Genomic DNA, 22,806 nt, shown 5'->3' with positions numbered 1-22,806 from the left:
TCAAACGTGTAATCAGGAATGGAATTGCTGGGTCTTATAGTCGTTCTATTTATAATTTTTTGAGGAATTTCCATACTCTTTTCCATGGTGGCTGCATCAATTTACAGTACTATCAACAGTGCATAAGGTTCCCTTTTCTCTACATCCTCACCAGCATCTGTTATTTGTGTTCTTTTTGATGATAGTTTTTCTGACAGGTGTGAGGTGATACCACATTGTGGTTTTGATTTGCATTTTCCTGATGATGGCTGATATTGAGCATCTTTCCATGTGCCTGTTAGCCATCTGTATGTCTTCTTTGGAAAAATGTCAATTCAGGCCTTCTGCTCATTTTTAATTGTCTTTTTTTTTTTTAATATAATGAGTTGTATGAGCTGTTTATATATTTTGGATATTAACCCCTTATCAGCCAAAATCATTTGCAAATATTTTCTCCCATTTCAGCAGGTTGTCTTTTCATTTTGTTGATGATTTTCTTTGCTGTGCAGAAGATTTTAAGTTTCAATAAGTCCTGTTTATTTTTGCTTTTAATTATTTTGCCTTAGGAGACAGATCCAAAAAAATACTGCTACAATTTATGTCAAACAGTGTTCTGCCTATGCAATCTTGAGGAAAAAAAGAAGAAAGCTGAAGGTTATTACTCTCCCTGACTTCAGCCTATACTACAAAGCTACAGTAATCAAAACAGCCTGGTACTGCCACAAAAACAGACACACAGATCAATGGAACAAATTAGAGAGCCCAGGAATAAACCCACACGCCTATGGTCAATTAATCTACAGCGAAGGAGGCAAGACTATACACTGGAGAAAAGACAGTCTCTTCAACAAGTGATGCTGGGAAAACTGGACAGCTACATGTAAAAGAATGAAATTAGAACATTTCCTCACACCATATGCAAAAATAAACTCAAAATGGATTAAACACCTAAATGTAAGACCTGAAACCATAAAACTCCTAGAAGTGACCATAGGCAGAACACTCCTTGACATTGCTATTGTATTTAAATTAAGCAGCACATACTAAGAGCACTCAAAAACTAAGTAGATATTTGAAAGGAGAGGTTCTTGATTTTATGACGAAACTAATATATAGAAATGGCAGATTTCTGAAGGAAGATCTTACCAGGATTCATATCCTAACTGTAAAGATAGACTGGTAAAATATATTTGCCCCTTCCATTGATCTTATTGAAATATTCTATGGAAGATTTCTGATCCCAACTCAAATTAAAAAATCAGAAATGATTTAATGGTATTGGGTCAACATTCTCTGTGCACCTACAGTGTGGACACAATTAGGAAGGAAGAGATCCACAGCCCTCAAGTCCTGAGCACTTTGACATCTCTGGGAATGCAGTGAAGATGCAGAATATGCATGAGAATCTAGTGAGATGCTAACTCCTGAATTGGGAAGGGTTAGGACATTACCGCTAAGCTGGTGCTCTCTGGGTACCAACCCATCACTTTAGACCAGAACAACCCTGCATATATAAGTGTTCGAAACATAAAACTAACATTCTTTTTTAATTTAATGAAAGATTGGTCAGGATTTTTAAGAAAACATTATTAGGATCAGTGAATCGTTTATATAAGTGGCAAATTCTACTCTTCGATAGCGTATAAACCTCATGTAGAAGGTAACTTAATTGTTGCTTCGCTTTTGTTCCTTTACACCTAAGTTTGCTTATCCCTCTTTAAATATTGATTTTGGAATTATTTTTTACAGTTGTTTTCAACACAAGGAGAAAAATGCTAAATGACAAAAAATTGAAATTAACAATAGAAGAAAAGGAAAACAAATTATAAAGAAAAAGATGTTTTCATTAGTCACCACAACAATGCTATGCTGTTTTCATCAATGAATTAACATATATCTTTAAGTCAATAGTACAGGGTCATTCAACTGCTGCTAACAAGATGTGTTCATTGGAATTTGCAGTTGAGACCTCTGTATTGGATATAAATATGACCATGTCAGTACAGAGAACTTCAGGTCACTGTCACCAAGTCATTTCATGATGTAAGGATCTTATCTCCTCCCTGGGACGTTTCCCCCCATGTTGACCATGAGCGCCTCAGACCTTGTGGGATTATGTCTGTCAAGGCTTATACATAGTGAGTTTGCATAATGAAATATTTGCATCATTTTTCAAAAACGTTATGGGTAACACAATTAAAAATTGCTTTAAGTAATTATATGATTTCTTAATGAATCAAACTAAAATTATGAGTCCTATCAAACAGGAGTGCAAGGATCCCGCCTAGGGGTGGGTCCAGGGGCCCTAAGGAAAGGACAGAAGTTGAAATCTCGCTCACCAGCCATTGTACTGCATTAAGATGAAGACATTTAAAAATTCTGTCAGAGACAGAAGTCTGAAAAGTAAGCTCAAATAGGTCATCAGAGAAGACAGAGCTCAATCCTCTCCAGGAAATTATTTCAAATGGCATCTGGAGAGCGTGGCCTGAAGCAAATGCCAAAGGTGACAATTTTCTGTCAAAAGATGTATAATTTTCCTCATCTCCTTGAGGAAGCAGAAGTTCTGCAGAGGTGGCTGTGAGTTGCTGGCAGAATCAAAGACCCCGCAGGCTCTCGTGGTTACTGAACATAAAACTCAATGAATAATTCACAACTGCATTTTAATTTCTCCTTATGTTCTATACTTAGTAAAGCTTCAGCAGCAACTCAGCATCTGCATATGCAAATCTAAGGGTTTGGACAGATTAGCTTCACCAAAGCATTATGGTATCATAATTTATTTTCTCTTGATGACAATGATAGAGATGCTGTTCAACAACAAATTCCTAAAAACTTCCTAGAGCTCTGAAAAGAACGACATCTACAGATCCACTCAGGTGGTTGTGTAAATTTATGTGTATAATTTCGAGAGGAAGAACGTTATTTGATAACTCGGTAGGACATAGACATATTTGCATACTTAGTTAAAGTGAGTTGTAAAAAAATTAAGTTTAATGCCTTTATGTGATTTCCATTAGTTATCTTAAAATAGAATGCATCTTGGAACTCTTTCAAATTGCATATTAAGGGCTTCCCTGGTGGCGCAGTGGTTGAGAGTCCGCCTGCCGATGCAGGGGACGCGGGTTCGTGCCCCGGTCCGGGAAGATCCCACATGCCGCGGAGCGGCTGGGCCCGTGAGCCATGGCCGCTGAGCCTGCGTGTCCGGAGCCTGTGCTCCGCAACGGGAGAGGCCACAGCAGTGAGAGGCCTGTGTACCGCAAAAAAAAAAAAAAACGAAAAAGAAATTCACAAACATGACACTGACTTCAATGTATGTTTTCTGAGAATTTTGTTTCTTCTTTTTTTATATCTTCATACTTTCGAGTCCAAGATTGAGGTTCTAAGCTTGGGGAACTTAAAGAAGGTAATAAATTTTTTTAAAATAAATTTTATTTGCAGTGGTTGAATTGATGTCTGATTTGAAATCAGAAAGGCTAGGAATTGCTTTCTACCATTTCATTTATGGTTTGCATTAAAATGACATGTAATTTAGATATTAATATGCCTAGATTGCTTTAAGTATATATATTATTTATACTAATATTATGTTATAGCAAATTTATCCCCAAATTTCAGTGGTGTGCCACAATAAAAAGTAATTTATTTTCCACGTATTAAATCAAGAAGGGTGGTCCTGGTCAGAAGGGGTCTCCTCCTTCTGTTGATTCAGGGACTAGACTCTTTCTGTAAACGTGCTTATAGAGTTCCTGTGTCCACAAGTGTCACAGTGGTACACGAACACAGATCTGTACGTACGTCCAGTGAAATTTGTGGGGCAGGCTTACCAAAGGTTATATTTAGTCTGTTGTTGGGAAGTGATTAAAGGAGCCCAGATTACCCAAAATTTTCACCGAAGGACACATGTGCAAAGAAGAAACATGTACATAAATTAATACTTACCCCACACTGGAGCTTCAGCATGAAACCCCAGTGCATGCCAGTCTTCCTGCTATAACCCACGGAACACTTCTTCACCTAACCTGGGATGTCTGCATAACATATCAATAGGATCAAAAGAAGCCGAAGGGTTTCTTTACTTACTTACATTCCAAATCCTAAGTAATCCAAGCTCGGATTTTATCAAAGCAATGTAAACAGAATAAACACACAAAAAACAAAGAGCAAACAAAGCTTCCAATAAGAAACACAAAGGGAGAGCACAGATATTCTTTGATCTCAAGTCTAGGGCAGACCTGCTTTGGGTTCAGTTACCCCTTTCAGCATCCCCTCAATATAGGAAGACAGGGGCCAAATCCCAGAAGGGAACCTTCCAGCCCTTTACTCAGCCTTGAGAGTCCACACCAGGGACTCAGGAACGTTTTATTCAGCCCAGCAATCCCACTCCCCAGCTTTGGTCAGTAAAATAACAGTAGACATGATAGATCACTAGCGGTACGCGGGCCTCTCACTGTTGTGGCCTCTCCCGTTGCGGAGCACAGGCTCCGGACGCGCAGGCTCAGCGGCCATGGCTCACGGGCCCAGCCGCTCCGCGGCATGCGGGATCTTCCCGGACCGGGGCACGAACCCGCGTCCCCTGCATCGGCAGGCGGACTCTCAACCACTGCGCCACCAGGGAAGCCCGCTAGCCATCTTTTTACGCGCTGCAGGCAGTGCTGTGAGGAGTTTGGGCTGCAGGGGGCTCTTGTCTCCTGTATGTCTGTAACCCCCAGTGGTCAGAAAAACCCTGTCACAGGGGCAAGAGAGTGTGGCGGAGTATTTTCAAAGGAAATTAGCATGAGACTGTAGAATAAATGGATTTTACTCTAAAAAGTCAGGTGAGAAAGAAAAAATGGCAGTAGATGAGCAGTGTTTTTACAGGAGCTAAAGAGTTATTTCCATGTGGAAATCACCGTTCCCTGCACAGTCGTGGGGAGCACGTTGTTCGTTTCCTGACACATGCTTCCTGGATGAGTGATGAAGGGCGGGTTAAAGATGCTAAAACACGAGGCTGACAAGAGTCCCTGAGGAACTGAACCTATTGAAGGAAACAGTGTAGAACTTTGCCACGTTCCTTTGTGACGTAGCATAAAATAATTGTTGGGAAATATAAGACTGTTGTTTGAATTCAGAGCCCATTTTATTATTTTATCCTATTCCAGTTGCCTGGCCTTTTATATGGCAAGTTATAATGACTTTTAACAAGGACTTAACAATTATTTATAAAAAGCTTATTCAGTACTAAAGTAATGCTATAGAATTTCTACTTTGTAAGTGGACATAGAGCTAAGATAAGAACTTAGGAGCCACCCTCAGTGCTTAGCCAGGGATCCCTGGTCTCCCTCCCGTCCTCACTCCTTTTATCCATTCAGTGCTATTTATTGAGCACCTACTATGTGCCGGGCTCAGGGAAACTTGCTGGGGAAAGAACAGTGAGTTGTGGTGAACAGGTGTTCGTGGAGAGGGACGGAAAGTCTTGGGAAAGATCGACCAGCAAAGTTGGGAAGAGACAACCAGCTCTCAGTGAGAGTGGAGCCTGTGTTCAGCGCTCTGGTGTAACGCGGTGGCCTGGACCTGGGTGAGTCTATCTTCTCCCACCCGTGACACTCAGTCTGTCACCCCTGCTCCCTCTCAGCATCCCCCAAGGATCGCTGCTCCTAAGTGCGAAAGAACAAAAAGAAGAACCCCACTGTCTTCATCCTCTGTTCTCCCAGTCACACTGGGGGTCAGATGGGCCTTGTTGAGGTGACCTATTTTTATCGTTTGACCAGGACAATGGGGACTTGGTTGTTTACTGCTCTTCACAGCTGTGGCACTCAATGCAGTTTCCTTAAGAACCAGTACAGTGAAGAAATAAAACGATGCCGTGACTCAGGGAGACATGAGGTGGGTTTACAGCACGCTGGCTGGGAAGCACTGAGCTGCTCTGGTCCCCAGGTGTGGCCAGGGACCCTTCGTCCATCCTCTACCGGTTAGGGCACCGTTAGCGTAAGCACAGGGCAGGATCCACCATCGCTGAGACATCCCTCCGAACCAGGGCTTCAGAACTGAAGTGACTTGGTTGTGAGACGTTAAGCCTCTCTTTTGCCAAGTACCCTCCCTCTAGCAGGGCTGAGCATCAGCCCGGAAGATCTGTCCACACCCTGAGCCCTGCTGTCCGTGAGTGTTACCTGGTAGGGCCAAAGATGCGGTTACATTGAAGGTCTGAGAAGAAGGAGGTTGTCCTGGGTTAGAGAGGGGCTGCTAAGAATGAGCACGATTTCTCTTTATAATAGAGACAGACGGAGTGCTGACAGGGCCACACAGAGGGGAAGACTCAGAGAGAGATGGGCCAGCAGCCGGGGAGTGCCAAGGACACCAGAAGACAGGAAGGGCAAGGGACAGATCATCACCTGGGACCTACCTGTCACCCCCAGTGCGGCCCCGCCAGCACCCAGTGAAGGTGATCTGGGACTTTTGACCTGCATCCCTGTGAGAAGGGGAACTTCTGTGGATTGAAACCAGAAAGGTTTTGGTCATTTGTTACAGCAAACCTAGGACAGAAACACATTCCTCAATTTTGAAAGCTAGTTCTAGAAGCATGATCTAACCAAAAGGAAGTCAGGAATATGATTGAGTAAATGGGCTGTAGGTGAGAATGTTTGGGGTGTTGACTCCAGAGGATGCTGTGGTTCAATCCAGTTTACGCACACGCACGTCTCTCTTTTTTCTTCTTTTTAAATAGATCTTTATTGGAGTGTAATTGCTTCACAATACCGTCTTAGTTTGCGTTGCACAACAAAGCGAATCAGCCATATGCATACACATTACACACCGTCTCTTGATGCCCAGCTGCTTTCTGCTCACTTGCGAATGGGGGCTCCACAGAGACAAGAAGTGTTTGGGGGCCACAAAATGCAGGCTCTTGCTTTAAGTGGCTCTGTCATCTCCCACGCTCAGAGCCGGGAGAAATAGCAGAAGGAGGGGAGGAGTGGGTGTGTATCAGGCACAGGGATGCTTCTGATGGCTCAGCGGAGGCCGCGGGTTCGAGACAGAGGCTCAGAAGTAGGTGCCCATGAGGGTAGGCTGGTAAACTGAGAAAGATGACCATGCCCATGGCTGTTAGACTAGAAGTGATAACTAAGTAAAGGTGTAAGTTACAAAGGGAGCCGGTGGTGGAGTCAGAAAGCATTTTACAAGAGAAGCGACATCGGAGTTGGGACCTCAGAGATAAGGACAGGTTGCTCAGATAAACCCCACACTCCTTGTTACTTCCTGGGCTACAGGAGAACTGCACCCCACGCTACGCTTGTCTCTGTGTCTCCAGAAGAATTCTGAGCTCCCTGAGTTCAGCGACTCTACAGTCTGGAACCTCCAGATTGTAAAATAGTACCTGGACACATTGTAGGGTGTATTCATGACTAAATAAACGTGTAAAATTGTTGCCGAAACTCGACCTCTGTTCGCTGGTGCCGAATAGAAACGCGAAGACAGAGTTTTGGGTGAACTAGAAAATAATAGCTTTACTGCTTCACCAGGCAGAGGGGGCCGCAGTGGGCTAATGCCCTCAAGACTGTGTGACCCGCCCTGGAGGAGGTAGTGATGGGTCTTACAGTGTTCAAGGAGCAGGGCGTGGTCAGCTGGTGGACACTCTCCACCCTCTTCTGATCGGCTTGTGGTGAGGTCATCGGGAATCAGCATCATCCACCTTCTGCTTCCGGCTGGTCTGGGGTCTACGTGCTTGTGGGCAGCATGCAGTTAACTTCTCCCACCTGGTGGGAGCTTTAGTATCTGCAAAACAGCTGGAAGGACGTGGCTCAGAATATTATCTACAGCCCTCGAGGAGGAACTAAAGGTCCTTGGGTTTGTTCAGTGGCTGAACTATTATTATTTTGTCTCGCTTGCTTGTTTTCCTTTCTGCATTTTCTCACTTCTCTGATTAAATGTATTCTTTGACTAAAGTTTTTCTACAGACAGAAGGCAGGTGGAGGACATGGGTGGGAGGCTATTCTGGGAAGACCCCGTAGGGTCCTGCTCGGCTACAAAAGAAGCAGTATTTAGAAGGATGCATGGGTACTCTTTCTAGGTTAGAGGATGACAAGTTATTGGTTGCGCCAGGTGCAGGTTGGACGAGGTCTCATTCCGTTCCTAGAACGTGGTCAGTAACTGTAACCATACGTAATAACATATTATGAATTAAAATAATGGAACTGTTTTTAAAGACCTTTCTGACAACTCTTTAGATGGGAGAAGTTATTGAGAGAGTGTTTCTTGAAGAACATTTCCTTGTCCAGCAGCTGTGACTCTACCCCTGACTGTGCCAGCATCAGTCGATATGTGCTGAGAAGATGCTTTCAGGACAGGGATTAAACACGGTCTGGTAGAGAGAGAAATACTATGGAGTCAAAAACTTAGGCTTCTTTTAAATTTCACTAACTCGTTAACTTGAAAATGCTGTAAGAGTTAGTGCATCGTGGAGGTTTTGAACTTTAAACCTTTCTCTCAGCCTGTAAATCAGACTCGAGCAAATCATGGAGCTTCTTTCTTTTTTCTTGTTTCTGTAACTTTGCTTTTCCAGCGAAGCAGTAAGGAGGAGGCCAGTACAGGTGGCCCCTGTGAAGGCAGCACAGGGAGGAAAAGCTCTGTTTTCCGTCCCTGAACTTTGGATGATCTTTAATAATTGTTTTAAACAAAATGTGTCATTTAATCGTTAAGGCTTTTGCCAAAGCTGTCAGGTCTATTTATCCAACAGTTGCTAAGAATATTTCTTACGTTCAGAAAAACAAACAAAAATCAAGAGAATTTTTCATAATCAAGACGTATTTTTTTTTAAGTATTTTGGGTTTTATTTATTTATTTATTTATTTATTTATTTATTTATTTATTTATGGCTGTGTTGAGTCTTCGTTTCTGTGCAAGGGCTTTCTTTGGTTGTGGCAAGCGGGGGCCACTCTTCATCGCAGTGCGCGGGCCTCTCACCGTCACGGCCTCTCTTGTTGCGGAGCACAGGCTCCAGACGCGCAGGTTCAGTAGTTGTGGCTCATGGGCCCAGCTGCCCAGCAGCACGTGGGATCCTCCCAGACCAGGGCTCGAACCCGTGTCCCCTGCATTGGCAAGCAGATTCTCAACCACTGCGCCACCAGGGAAGCCCAAGACGTATTTTTGATATATAAAATACATCTTGAATGATCAGTCTGTTCCCATGTGTTTTGGTAAGTGCTGTGTTATTAGTCATTTTCTTTTAGGTGGAATATTTTTCCCTTTTTAAGCTGCATATCTGTCACTGTTATTTTAAAAATGTCAAGATGGTTTTCCAAATATAGAGTCTCCTTGATCTTTAAGAATCACACATTTTCATGAACTCAAATCTTAGTTCCTGCTTTGCTGTAGAACCGCTAAAGGTTAAATTAAGGACACAGTTAATGGTTAAAAGCTTGCTTTACTTGTGAACATTAATAATTGGAAAAATGAAGCATTTTCTAAATCTTATTTTAAATACAGGACGTATGGTGAGCAAATATTCTCATATGCTCATATCTGACATGCAAACATGCATGTCAACACAAATTAAATAGAGCCTGTTTATATATTAGTTAATTAATCTTCGTACTGATTCCCTGAATCAGAATCACATATATGGTGTTGTATTATTTATTACACTCTAGATAATTTTCGGGTTTAATTGGCCAGATGTACTCTCCAGATACCACTTACTGGTGGTAGATCTTTTTTTAAGTAAAATTGGAGCTATGCTGTCGTTTTTTACCTATTAAGTGAAACTGATCTAGAAATTTATGAACTGTGGGAGTGTGGTCTTCCATGACATTTACAATTTTGTATGTACATTTATGGCAAGTTTCAAAATCAGTTTCAAAATGAAAAGGAGAACACGTGACATCCACAGTGGCCAAAGACAAGCAGTAGAGACTCGAGAAGATAATGAAGCTCTCTCAACCTCCCTCTTCCTAGCTTCAGAATTTAAAGAATAATGCACATTGCATGAGATTGCTACAATAATAGAATTGTAATATGTGTGTCTGGCATGTGAAAGGCTATCAAAACACGTGAAAATCTAACCTTACGTTTGTGTAAACATTTGACTCAGTTCCTGAAATTTTGCTTTATGGTAACATTTTATTGGCTTGAAAGCAATCAGTAACTCTCTTATACATACTTATTAATTAGGTATGTTAAGATTTATCGTATGTTAAGATCATGAAGTCCCAGTCTATTGGCCTGTGTTTTGCTGAAAATAGACGTGAGGACATTTCTAGCCCATAACAACTACAGTGACTCTCTTTATCTTACATAACGGAGATCTTTTGCAGTTGAATATACTTTTACCATAGTTTAAGTGAAGAGGTCTTTACTAATTAAAATACTGTTGGGAATTAAATATATGGAAACATCAGAGACCCAGAACCCTAGAGTCTGAATTCAACATCATCTACATTTTCTACATTTCGAAGCTTTATTACTCATTCAATCCATTGGAGCTCAGATTGAGAAATAGATTATGAGGGTCATTGATAGTGATGTCTGTTTTGAAGTTATTTATTGATGTCTTCAATAATTGTGAGTATGCTCACTGCTTAATAAAACATATTTACTTGTCAGAATATATTATTCAAACATCACTATAACTTGTCTATGATTCAGATATCTCAAGCAATCTCGCCCTATGCAACATCATCCTTCAAGCCATGATGAGGTATTTGTGTCGCTCAGTAACGCAAGCCAAGGTCAAAAACCACAATGCGTGTCCGGTACTCAGTGTCTATGCTGCTGATTTTTGCTGCGTGTCTTCACATAAGTAATTTTATTAAAGATTTATAGACTGTGGAATGATCTAGAGCAAATGATCCATAGAGATGAAGCTTCAAATTGTATCCATGAAGAAGTCAAGACCCAGGGAGGCTGCTGACTTGCCAGGATGCATTGATGACACAGTCAAAAGTGCAATTCAGATCAAACTGGAATGAGCTTTTTTCAGCTAACCATTTTGGTAACATTATTTACGCACTTTCTAAAATCGAGGTAAATCCTAAAACGTGGAAATCGTGTTCAAATTATATTGTTAAAATGCACGACGTGGTTAAGGAAACAGAAAACCAGATAGACTGAAACTGAGTCAACAGAAGTGGAAGGAATGCACGTGGGATTTATTAGGAAAGTCAGAGGCTAATGAGCTTCCAAGTGTGACTGAGTCTGGAAAGTGATGCTGGAGACCCACGTGCAGGGTGAGTCAGGACCGGAAGACAGCTCAGGGAGAGGGGATGCAACCCAGCTGCTGTGGAGGAGCTGTGTGCCGGAACACAAGCCGTAGATAAACACTTCTCTGTGAGCCTAACTTTCCAGCCATTAGAGACATAACAGGTATATTGGTATGAAACTTAGCACCTTGAATGGGGGAATATTAAAGAAAAAAAGATTTTGAGAAAAAAACTTGACTTTGTGTATTATAAATTATCGTTTAATGGCTTCAGTTCCCTGGGTTCAAATATACAGTTATTTGCTCTTTAAGGAAAAGGATCATGGGCATGTAGGACGTCATTATAAGGTGGATAAATGAATGTTTAACTTTAATCTTCAAACTGAAATATATACTTAACAGTTCTCTTAAAAGGCAATATAGGGGTGGGGGAGGGAGAGGTACAAACTATCGGGTGTAAGATGGGCTCAAGGAAGTATGTACAACACGGGGAATAGAGCCAATATTTTGTAATAACTGTAAATGGAAGGTAACCTTTCAAAATTTAATAAACAATAAATTTTAAAAAAGGTATTATTTGAAGAGTCTGATTGTAGCAGGGTTGCAGTCGGAAGAGTAATTTTTAAAAATTTCAGGGTTTTGCAGCCAGTTTGAGTTTTTATACATCAATAATGGGAGAAAACTATATTACCCAATCTGATAATAATTCAAAATAAGTAATTGCAAATAGCCTTTGATATATCAAAAAATTAGATTTCCTCTCAGAGGTTAAAGATCTTTTGCACTTAGAGTATTCAGAGTAATATACTTAGCGATGCTTTTGCCAAACCTATTTTTTTACTGAGGTATAATTGACTGACAATATTGTGTGAGTTTCAGGGGACCAACATAGTAATTCTGTATTTTTATACATTACAGAGTGGTCACCATGACTAGTCAAGTACCCTATGTCACCATACAAAGGTGTTACAATCTTATTATTATTTTTTATTGAAGTATACTTGACTTACAATATTATATTAATTTCAAGTGTACAATATTGATTCAATATTTTATAGATTATACTCCATTTAAAGTTATTATAAAATATTGACTATATTCCCTGTGCTTTATATTACTTTTATATTATATATTATTTTACATGTTATTTATTTTTATAATTTTGTGTATTTTTATAGGTTATTTATTTTATACATAGTAGTTTGTACCTCTTAATCCCAAATCCTATCTTGCACCTCCTCCAACTGCAATATTATTGACTATATCCCCTCTGCTATACATTTACATTGCCATGACATTTATTTTTTACCTGGAAGTTTCTACCTCTTAATCTCCTTCATCTATTTCTTTCCTCCCTCCAACCCCCTCCCTTCTGGCGGCCACCTATTTGTTCTGTGCATCTATGACTCTGCTTACGTTTTGTTATGTTTGTTCATTTGTTTTCTACATTCCACATGTAAGTGAGATCATACAGTATTTGTCTTTCTCTCTCTGAGTTATTTCACTTAGCATAATGCCTTCCAGGGTAATCCATGTTGTCGCAAGTAGCAAAACTTCATTCATTTTTTTTGGCTGAATAATATTCCATCGTATATATGGACCACATCTTCTCTATCCATTCATCTGTTGATGGACACTTAGGTTGTTTGCATATCTTGGCCATTGTGAATAATGCTACAATCAACATAGGGGTGTGTGTATCTGTTCGAATTAGTGTTTTTGTTTTCTCCAGAAAAATACTCAGAAATGGAATTGCTGGATCCTGTGGTAGTTCTATTTTTAGTTTTTTGAGGAGACGCCATTCTGTTTTCCATACTTTCTATACCAGTTTACAATCCCACAACAGTGCACAAGGGCTCCCTTTTCTCCATATCCTTACCAACATTTGTTAATTTGCGTTCTTTTCGATGATGGCCATTCTGACAGGTGTGAGGTGCTATCTCATTGTAGTTTTGATTTGCACTTCCCTGACAATTAGTGATGTTGAGCATCTTTTCATGTGCCTGTTGGCCATTTGTATGTCTCCTTTGGAAAAATTTATGTTCAGATCCTCTGCTTGTTTTTTAATCAGATCACTTCTTCCTTCCTTCCTTCCTTCCTTCCTTTCCTCCCTTCCTTCCTTCCTTTCTTCCTTCCTTCCTTCCTTCCTTCCTTCTTTCTTCCTTTCTTTCATTTTTGTGTTGAGTTGTTTGAGTTCTTCATATATTTTGGACTTTAACCCCTTATTGGGTATATAGTTTGCAAATATCCTCTCCCATTCAGTAGGTCTTTTTTATATTTTATTTTATTTTATTATTATTATATTTTTGCGGTACACGGGCCTCTCACTGTTGTGGCCTCTCCCGTTGCGGAGCACAGGCTCCGGATGCGCAGGCCCAGTGGCCATGGCTCACGGGCCCAGTCGCTCCGCGGCATGTGGGATCTTCCCAGACCGGGGCACGAACCCATGTCCCCTGCATCGGCAGGCGGACTCTCAACCACTGCGCCACCAGGGAAGCCCATGTGCCAATCTTTTAATCAGTAATAGCAGCACGGTTATTTTCCCTTCTGTGTCTCTTATGAGGTTATATCTGTGGCCAGACAAGATTTTAAAGTGGTCATTTGGCAGAATTTACAAAATTTAAGTGAAGAAAATGTGTTCGGAGCTATCATAGGCTTCTTTTTGAGGGGGAAGCGGCCGGGGGAGAGGGATGAGGGGGTAAGAGAAGGTGATAAACCTTTTCGCAAAGCCCACCCAAATGTTATCACAATTTAAAGTACATTAGTCCGAACTTCTTTCCCTATAATGAGGATTAACACTACACGTCTTAGTTGTCTTTTGGGGTTACTTTTTTGTAGATTTGACTTATTCGTGAAAAAAAAAAAAGAAAAGCCAAAGGGCAGCAAATGTTTCCAGTAAAACCTCGTTTCTCATCTTGATAGAGACATCAAATTACTCTCCATGAGCAGTTTTAATGAACAAGACCGAGTGCTGATTTACTGGAGGACTTCTAACTACGAAATGCTTGTGTGGAGATTCTCTGTTGTTTTTATTCCTGCTTTTAAGGCCTTTGCCCGTTTCTGTGTGAACTGTTCACACAAATAGGCCAAGCAGAAGCAGTTTAATCAAAGTGGAGAAACGGTTAATTTAGAAGTAGGTAGCGGAAGAGAATGGGTTTTCCCACTTTATTCCAGATCAAAGCCAGATGGATGTATTTTGAGTTCTTTCCATACAAGAAAGAGAGGATTGGCTCTCACCGAACCTGCTAATTGGGCTCTCTAAATACTGGTCTTTGCTGGAAAAGTGTTTCTTATTGCTATTTTCTCTAAAGTAAGCTGCTCTTATTTTCATGTGCCTCTGGGACGCCTGGTGAATTAGGTGTCTGCTTTCTAATACTATTTCTAGTAGAATTCTAGGGGGGCCCTTGGGAAGGTTCCAGACATGTGAGTTGTTTGGGGGGGCTGTTAAAAACACATTTCACAACCACAAATTAAAACCAGAGAATCCATGTGATGAAGTATAACTGTAGTCTATATGTAACCAGCGGAATCTTTTTAAGGAATATATTCTTATTTTATTATAGGAAAACCTTGATTATGAAACAAAAGTTTATAAAGAACACTGTATAGATTAATACATTGGAAATGAGGATACAATTTACTGATTCTAATTTATCTTGAAGAGTTGGAATGACAGTGGAGAAAAGGCATGATGCTAATATAAATTTATTTTTTAAATAAATGCACTAAGTATGCTTGTTTTATTTTTTCAACAGTATGAAAGATGCAGGAGTTGGGCAGAAGCAGTGGAGGGGTCCCCCGACATCCGCCTGCCAGCAGTGCTCGGGGGTGTCTAGCAGCCCCGTCTGTGGTTCAGATGGACATACCTACTCTTCTCAGGTAAGACAACGATAGTCATTTATTATAAAACATATACATATTCATATATGTATGTACATAGTCATTAGTAAGTGATTAAAACTTAGTTCTCCAGTGTGGTCATCCAAATACTTTAACTTTTAAAATAATGTGATTAATATCACTAGTTGGGAATATGATTCAAACATTTGTACATTTGTTTCTCCTATACAGAATTTTTAAAGTTTGAAATATTGATTCTGTGAACACTCTGAACCCTCAGATATTAAAACCAACGTTTCCTTTCTTGATACTCTGAGAGAGGGCAGAAGCGTCACCATGTATGTAATAATGTTAACAGTTATAACAGCTGTCCCAGCTAAAATCCGTCAATATCATTACTATTTTATTTCATATGTTATTTCCTATATTATCTCATTTAAGCCCCCCAAAATTCCTTACAGCAAAAGAGAAAAACAAGTCTCAGAAAGAAATAGCACATTTCACATATTTAGCTGACACCGAAGCCCAGATTTGATGTCTTCTCTGATTCAGTGTCTCTAGCTACATTAATTTGCACCTCGTTTGATGCCCCATATCGTTCAAATATTTAGGAGGTTTTAAGAACTTTACGTCATAGAACATCGATGAGTTTTCTTTGATTATGTGATAGGAAGGAATACGGCTCATGACCTCTTACCTGAAACTTCAGGGTCAGATGCATTTATGAATTTTCTAAAATGTATTTTGAGAAGGTAAGATAGCACATTACGTAGTGTCCCCAGTGGGACTTTACCCTGTAATTAAACAGATCAACATTTCTTTTAGAAACTATAGGTATATTCAAGTTAAATACGATCCTTGAAGTCTATAAAGTAACCTTACCTCAGTTCATATCTAGTTTTGCTTAAAGCAGAGTAAATTCCAGAAGTTTTTGGCTATCAGAACACTGTGTTTGGTGCATACCACTTTATGAACCATACTTTTTCTCAGAAAATATTTCCCTACACCTTGCACCGGCAGTTTACAATTGAGAAGAGGGCTACAGGGACGAGGAAGCTTAATACAGCCAATAGGTGCGTGCATAGTACTTACTGGGTGAGGCTACCATGTGCCTGTTTGCTAAAGTTTTCAGGGTGTATGTGGGGGTGGAGATATTGCTAGGAGGAAGGAGTGTGTCACCCATCCTCTCAACACTACCTCGATCTCGGGGACCCTCTGCTTTGCAAGCTGCAATTCCTGCTGTCAGTGCAAGGGAGAAGGAACCCACCTCATATTCTCACATCCCACAGCTCACGATGTGGATCGCATTATGCTGATTTATTAACTCACAACAAAGGATGCAGATTCTAGTATTCAGCGTGGTAGCTGGAGTTCCTTGGGAAGCAAATTTGACTCCTAAGTTGACTTGATGGACGTTGATGATTGAACAGGTTGAGTCAAGAGAGAGGCTGAGGTCATTCCCGGCATCTCCCTGAGGGAGCCCTGTGTCTTTCTCAGCCTCAGGAATGTACTTGCTGTGGGCCCTGGTGTGTTAGCACCGGGGAGGGTGTCATCCTCCCTGGAGAGGGCCAGCGTTAGGCCGCCACCTGCCTCTCTAGGACCCTCTTACCATGATCCATTCTCTGACAGTGTACTGTCACAGGGCACAGAGGTACGATCACAAGAGGTTTCTACCTGTTAAGACCACGTGGGAGTCTTTGTTTGATGATTTTAGAGAAACGCAGTCTCCCACTCAGGACTAAATACTCCTGCCATAAGTAGACTAATTCACGTGGATTCACAATTCCTCGGGGTTTCCCACTGTTGTGAAGCCCCAGCTTACAATCCTACACGCTCACTGATATCGTCAATAGAATTATTCTAAATAATCCATCCTTGAATTATTAATTTAACATTTCTTTGGCTATGTCTCACTTTCAATGCGTGCCTTGTTTGTATAGAAAGACATAAAAATAAAAAGGACATGGTTCAAATGAATATGAGTTTCTAGTCACCCCAAACTTCAATCCTCATTTCTGTTGATTCTCATTTAAGTTGGTGATTTTTCCACTTTTGATCACCAATTCTAGCCTTAAGTGTCTACACTGACAGCAGGCTGAACTGTATAATATAATGCAAACTAAATAGTGATCTCAGCCCAGGAGGAATCCAGGCTAAACTCTTCTTAGTGACACTTTTTAGAAATTCATGGGATTGAAATTCACATTAAGGCCTCAGCCTTTCTTCTGTGAGACAGCCATTGCCCTAGGCTCTTTAGGCATCGGGAACCAAGACTGCAGAGGCCAGTGTCTGGAGAAGCTTATCTTGTCATACGAACAAGATAATAAATAAGGCAGGTGCAGGAGTCACGGGACCCTCCTTCTGGCTCTTGCCTCACTCAGCTTTGTCAGTAGACCAGGCAAACCCTGACAGGGCAGATTTAAACAGCTTTTGGGGGCTGGTGGGCATTTGCGCTCAGTAAAGGTAGAGCTCCAAATCCCAAGCTTCGCGCAATCCGGGAAGCTCCTTGCTTGGAGCTGAGTGATCCTGATATGATGACGACTGGCCAGAGCCAGGCCATCTGGTCCAGAGTGAGGGACCCTACATCCGGGTCTTCTTACCATCCCTCTGTATTCTGGACACCCTGCATTGACGTACAGCGTTTTCGGTTCGGTTCGGTTTTGTTTTACTACTGCACACCATGTTCCTATATGTTCTATTTTAGACCCACAATATTTTCTCATTACTTTTCAGCTCAATTTATCTAGATGAAGTTATAAGTTATATTCCGCCATACAACATAATTGGAGGAGAGGTCGTTACAAAGCACAGTAGGTCCAGGCGCTGGGGCTGAGGTGAGAAAGACAGTTATCAGAAGGTCTCCAAAGGAAACTTTAGTCAAAGGTCATAACAAGGATTTAATCTTGGAAAGTGCCCATCATTACACAAAGGAACCGATTTTGACTAATTATTTTATTAGCCTTCAAGCTCTGAATGTGTCAGCTTGTGTAGCAGTCCTCAGAGGAGTGTTTTTAAAATGTTTACAGAAAAGACAAAAGCACAGATGAATAACTGTGAAAACATAGATTTACTTGGAGAAATATTGGGACTCGCGATTTTCATAAAAAGTGTTTTTGTAATGTTATCTAATTTTTTTCATGTTAAGAAAAGCGATGGACTGTTTTGGAAGTCTACTTAATCATTCTTTTCAGAAGAACCCATGTTTTCCGAATTCTTCCGAATTCAGCAGTAGCAGAAGAATCGAAATATAAGTCTATTCAAGGCTGTATGAGAGGTAATCATTCCTGAAATTGACGCAAAAGATGAAGGTCTCTGTTTCTTCCTTCAGGCAAAGTCTATTTGCATTGTATTGCCCGGCTTCAGTGAAACCAGGAATTGTTCTCCAATGTAGCATCTATGTTAGAACTAGGGCATGTTTGTGTCTGACTTGTGTAGGTTGTACGCTACATCTGCTGAGCAGAAGTCAGCAAAGAATACTGATGTTCTAGAGCTCAGCCGGGTGTCTGTAACGTGAACTCCCCAGGCACAACGTGCTGGGTGGTTTTTGATACTTTTCTCTGATTTTTAGTCATGCAGTGCTTGGGAGCTGAACTATTGCAATAAATACCGGTCAGTATAGGAAACGGCGTGTGTGTGTGTGTGTGTGTGTGTGTGTGTGTGTGTGTGTGTGTTGAGGAAAGGCAAGTAAATAGAAAGCTTCTCCATCTTATTCTGCAGTTCCCGACACCAGCTGCAGAGATGCTACTTAAATTGGTTTGGGACGAGGGCCTGGGAATCTAAATTTTAAAAGCTCCCCAAGTGATTTTTATGTGTAGGCATGGTTGAGAACCACTGTTGCATCTCTTCAATCTATTGCCTTTGAATTCTTAGATATAACAGTTGTTGTTCTTGTATTTAATAAAATAGAACAGTAACATTAGCACTGAAGTGGAAGCATTTACTTTTCGTTGTAATTTGAGAAAATTCCATTTTAAGTTTCCACGTTCTCCTGTTAGCATTTGGTATTTACGTGTCCCGCCTTCCTTCCCCTGAACACTTTGAGCTAATTTTATTTTGAAAGATCGACAGTCAGAAATAGATGTGCACTGTTTCTCTTTGAACTGCTTTTCAACTTGGCTTGGCTTTTGGCTCCTGGCTTGAGATGCTGTATTTTTGAGGGTTAAGGCTTTTAATCTCTCGGTACCCCAAACACCTGCATCTCCTTCCCCAGGACTTTGCTTCATGGATTATTTTATGCTTTTCCGTAGACTTGACAAAGACGTAGGCTTGCTTTCCTGACCTGTTCAAGACTCTTGAGTTATATATATTGAATGAGTTTAGGACAGTGTTCACTAGTTTCTACATTGATATATTGATTTATTTTTGAAATTATAATCTTACTTTTGTGTGAGTAACTGGGTGTTAAAATGGTCTTTCACCAAACTCCATAGATATTATAGAGGTTTTGTAATTTTATTAATTTCTTTAATTATGTTTAATGTAGCTCCTTAGGAAAATGAAAAGTTGGGAAACGTATATGTTGTCACACACTTTGGAGTAGCGACCATCAGTAAAATCTGAATCTACATTTTGACCCGTGGTCTTTACCGCTTGTTTAGCCCTCTGCCTTGCCAGTTGCTCCATGACACACTGGACACTCTTTGCCACGGCTTCACCAAGACTGACAACATTTACCAGCAGCTCAGAAAATGCCAGATTCAGTGATTATTCCAAAGCTCTTTCCTTCTTAGGTGGAAATGAAGCAGTGGGCAGTGCTATGAGTCCCTTATCATCTTCTGCTTCTTTTTGTTCTCAAATCCCCGATGGTCCTAGACTGTGCAGTGACCACCTTTGGACAGAGGCTTAGCGAGGACCTGGGTGCCTTGCCCCAGGGCACGGAAGCTCGGCCACGCTGCTGTGACAGCTGGACACTGAGTTCTGAGGGCCTTCCCAGTGCTCGGACCAGTGCCTCCCAGGGCGGATGCCAGGGCTCGGCTATGGGGACCAGCCCTGTGCCTGCCTCTTGTCTGACATCTGCTGTAACCTGTGCATTGATCTTGCAGTGCGGTGACCCATGACCTTTTCACTACATTGAACTTCATAGTCTCATAGAGATACGTGTGTCTACACTGATCAAGCATTTATTTAGCTCTTTTTGGGGGCAGGTACTGTAAACTCTTTGGGTATGTTAACTCATGGTTGTCCCTTTTATAGATGCACTGATGCACAGAAGTGAAGTAATTTGCCCAATGTCTCAGTGAAGTCCAGTGTCCATTGTCTAAATCGAAATCAGTTTTGCTTTTACTTTTTTTTTTTTTTTTGGCTGTGTTGTGTCTTCGTTGCTGCGCATGGGCTTTCTCTAGTTGCGGCGAGCGGGGGCTACTCTTCATTGTGGTGTGTGGGCTTCTCATTGCAGTGGCTTCTCTCATTGTGGAGCATGGGCTGTAGGCGCACAGGCTTCAGTAGTTGCGGTGCGCGGGCTCAGTGGTTGTGGCTCGTGGGCTCTAGAGCGCAGGCTCAGTAGTTGTGGCACGTGGGCTTAGTTGCTCCGCGGCATGTGGGATCTTCCCAGACCAGGGCTCGAACCCATGTCCCCTGCATTGGCAGGCGGATTCTTAACCATTGCATTGCCAGGGAAGTCCCCACTTTTTTTTTTTTAAATAGGAATTTGGAGCAGAAAAACTTTTTAAAAAATTAAGTGCCCTTCATCTTTTTCTAGTTACTGCACATAATAAATGTGATAACTATTTTTATTTGAATCACTAAGTAAAGACGGCAATATACGCCCTTGAAGTTTATAGTTGCTTGTTTCTCACTGGTTTGAAGCCTGTGGTTTCAGAGCCATTTTTCAGAATTATATTTTTAGAGATTTTTGCATGATACAGAAACCTAAATCATCAGTTTTCTATGGTTATAACTTCTTGTAGAAGACAATCTTCGATGTTTTCTTAGGAGACTGAAAGTTTTAACTCTTAGGTTTGTGTGTACGTGGTGATTGGTCTTTGTGTTTGGTAAGAGGCAGGGGGTGAATATCACTTCTTCAGTGTAGCCAGTTGTGGGAACATCCATTTGTTGTTCTTGCCCCATCAGATTGCCTAGGTTTCTTTGTCAAAAATGAAGTGGTCCTGAAAGTGTGAGTCTTTCTGTGTCTGTTTTTTTTTTTTTTTTTGCGGTACGCGGGCCTCTCACTGCTGTGGCCTCTCCCGTTGCGGAGCACAGGCTCCGGACACGCAGGCCCAGTGGCCATAGCTCATGGGCCCAGCCGCTCCGCGGCATGTGGGATCTTCCCAGACCGGGGCACGAACCCGTGTCCCCTGCATCGGCAGGCGGACTCTCAACTACTGCGCCACCAGGGAAGCCCTCTGTGTCTGTTTTGTCTCGGGGAATTATTCATCTGCCCCTAGGATGTGCCGCACAACCTGTTTGCCTGTATCTTTATGTTAAGTTTTGAATTCAAGTGCTGCAAGTCTGACTTGATTCCACCTTTTCAGTGCTGCTTCAGCACTTGCCCTTTGCATTTCCATATGAATTTTAGAATCGGTCTGTCAATTTCTACAAAAAACCAGCTTGAATAATCATTAAGATTTTGTCAAATCTGTAGATAAATTTGAGGAGATGGATAACAATCTTCAAATCCACACACTAGGTATATCTCTTCATTTTGTTAGCTAAAGTTAATAAAAGTTTTGTATTTTTTGGTACAGGGACCTGTAATATTTTTTGTTAAATGTATTGCTAACTTATTTTTATTAATGCTACTGTAAATTTAGTTGTGATGTTTATTTGCTAGTATATTGTCATATAACTAATCTTTCTATACTGACCCTGTTTATTGACACCTTGCTAAATTCACTTATTTCTAGCAGTGTTTTGTTGTGGCTGTCTCAGGATTTTCTACGCATATAATCATCCTCTTTTTTTTTTAATCATCCTCTTTGAATAGACACAGACTTATTTCTTCCTTTCCTTCTTTTTATGCATTTTTTCTTTTTTTTGCCTTATTATTCTGGTTAAGGCTTTCAGTACAATGTTCAATGTACCTCTTTGCCTTAATCCAAATTTAGGAGAAAGTTTTCAGTATTTTACCATTAAGTATGAAGTTACATACAGGTTTTGTATATGCTAATCAGGTTCTTTGCAGCCCTCATAGAATAGAACATGCAGGGTCAGTGTCTATATTTTGTGTAACTATCTATTAAAAATGAGAGAAAAACACATATGTTCACTGGTGGAATCTCCGTGCTTTCTTAGATAATATAATTTTTGCCTTTTCAATGAAAGGAACTTGTATTTTGTAAATATTCCACAGGGTTTGCATTTCTAAGGAGACGGTTTTCTAAAAATCTTTACATATGTAGAGCATGCTTGAATATACATATTCTCTAAGGGAAGTGTAATAACGGTAGTCGTTGGCATGTAGTAGCTGTCACTGTGAAAGTCATATAGGCAGGAATTCCTAAAATAATTGAGCAACGATGTCAAGTAATGGTCTAAATATTTTGTGTGCTAACCTAATATTTAAAACAACCCTAGAAGACCGATTCTCTAGTGGTCCACAATCATTAGATAAGGGAAAGGAGACACAGAGCAGTCATGAAGCTGGAAAGTAAGGACGCCAGGATCAAGGTCAGCTTCAGGCACATGGTGGCCACTGTGCTGTTCTGGGCGTGGACAGGCCAGCGAGCTCCTGATTGATGCACTTATCAGGCCTGGGTTTTGCCCTAGTGATGTCCTTTGTAACCTCAATTATTCGTCACTTTATCAAGAAGCAAGAATCATGATAGGCAATAGGAGAGATTTAGAGAAGCCATGTATATTCCAGCTCTTTAAAAACTCAGGTT

At 40.9% G+C, this 22,806-nt stretch overlaps 1 protein-coding gene across 4 annotated transcripts in view; it reads left to right on the top strand.

Annotated features, from left to right (window-relative positions):
* Positions 1-22,806, top strand: part of SPOCK3 (SPARC (osteonectin), cwcv and kazal like domains proteoglycan 3) — a 421,631-nt gene that overhangs the window by 227,301 nt on the left and 171,524 nt on the right. For 3 of the 4 annotated variants that reach the window (XM_029203302.1, XM_029203300.1, XM_029203301.1), the window contains one exon: positions 14,902-15,025. The exons of the other annotated variant lie outside the window; for it this stretch is intronic. In XM_029203302.1, coding sequence (XP_029059135.1) covers positions 14,902-15,025 — 124 coding nt within the window. The remainder of the gene's footprint in view (positions 1-14,901; positions 15,026-22,806) is intronic. 4 annotated transcript variants of the gene reach the window in all.

The sequence above is a fragment of the Monodon monoceros genome, unplaced genomic scaffold (genome assembly GCF_005190385.1).
Source record: "Monodon monoceros isolate NGI ecotype Baffin Bay Population unplaced genomic scaffold, NGI_Narwhal_1 Super_Scaffold_5, whole genome shotgun sequence".
NCBI classification, from domain to species: Eukaryota; Metazoa; Chordata; class Mammalia; order Artiodactyla; family Monodontidae; genus Monodon; species Monodon monoceros.
The sequence above is the reverse complement of the archived record's forward strand: the minus strand, read 5'-3'. Positions and strand labels throughout refer to the sequence as shown.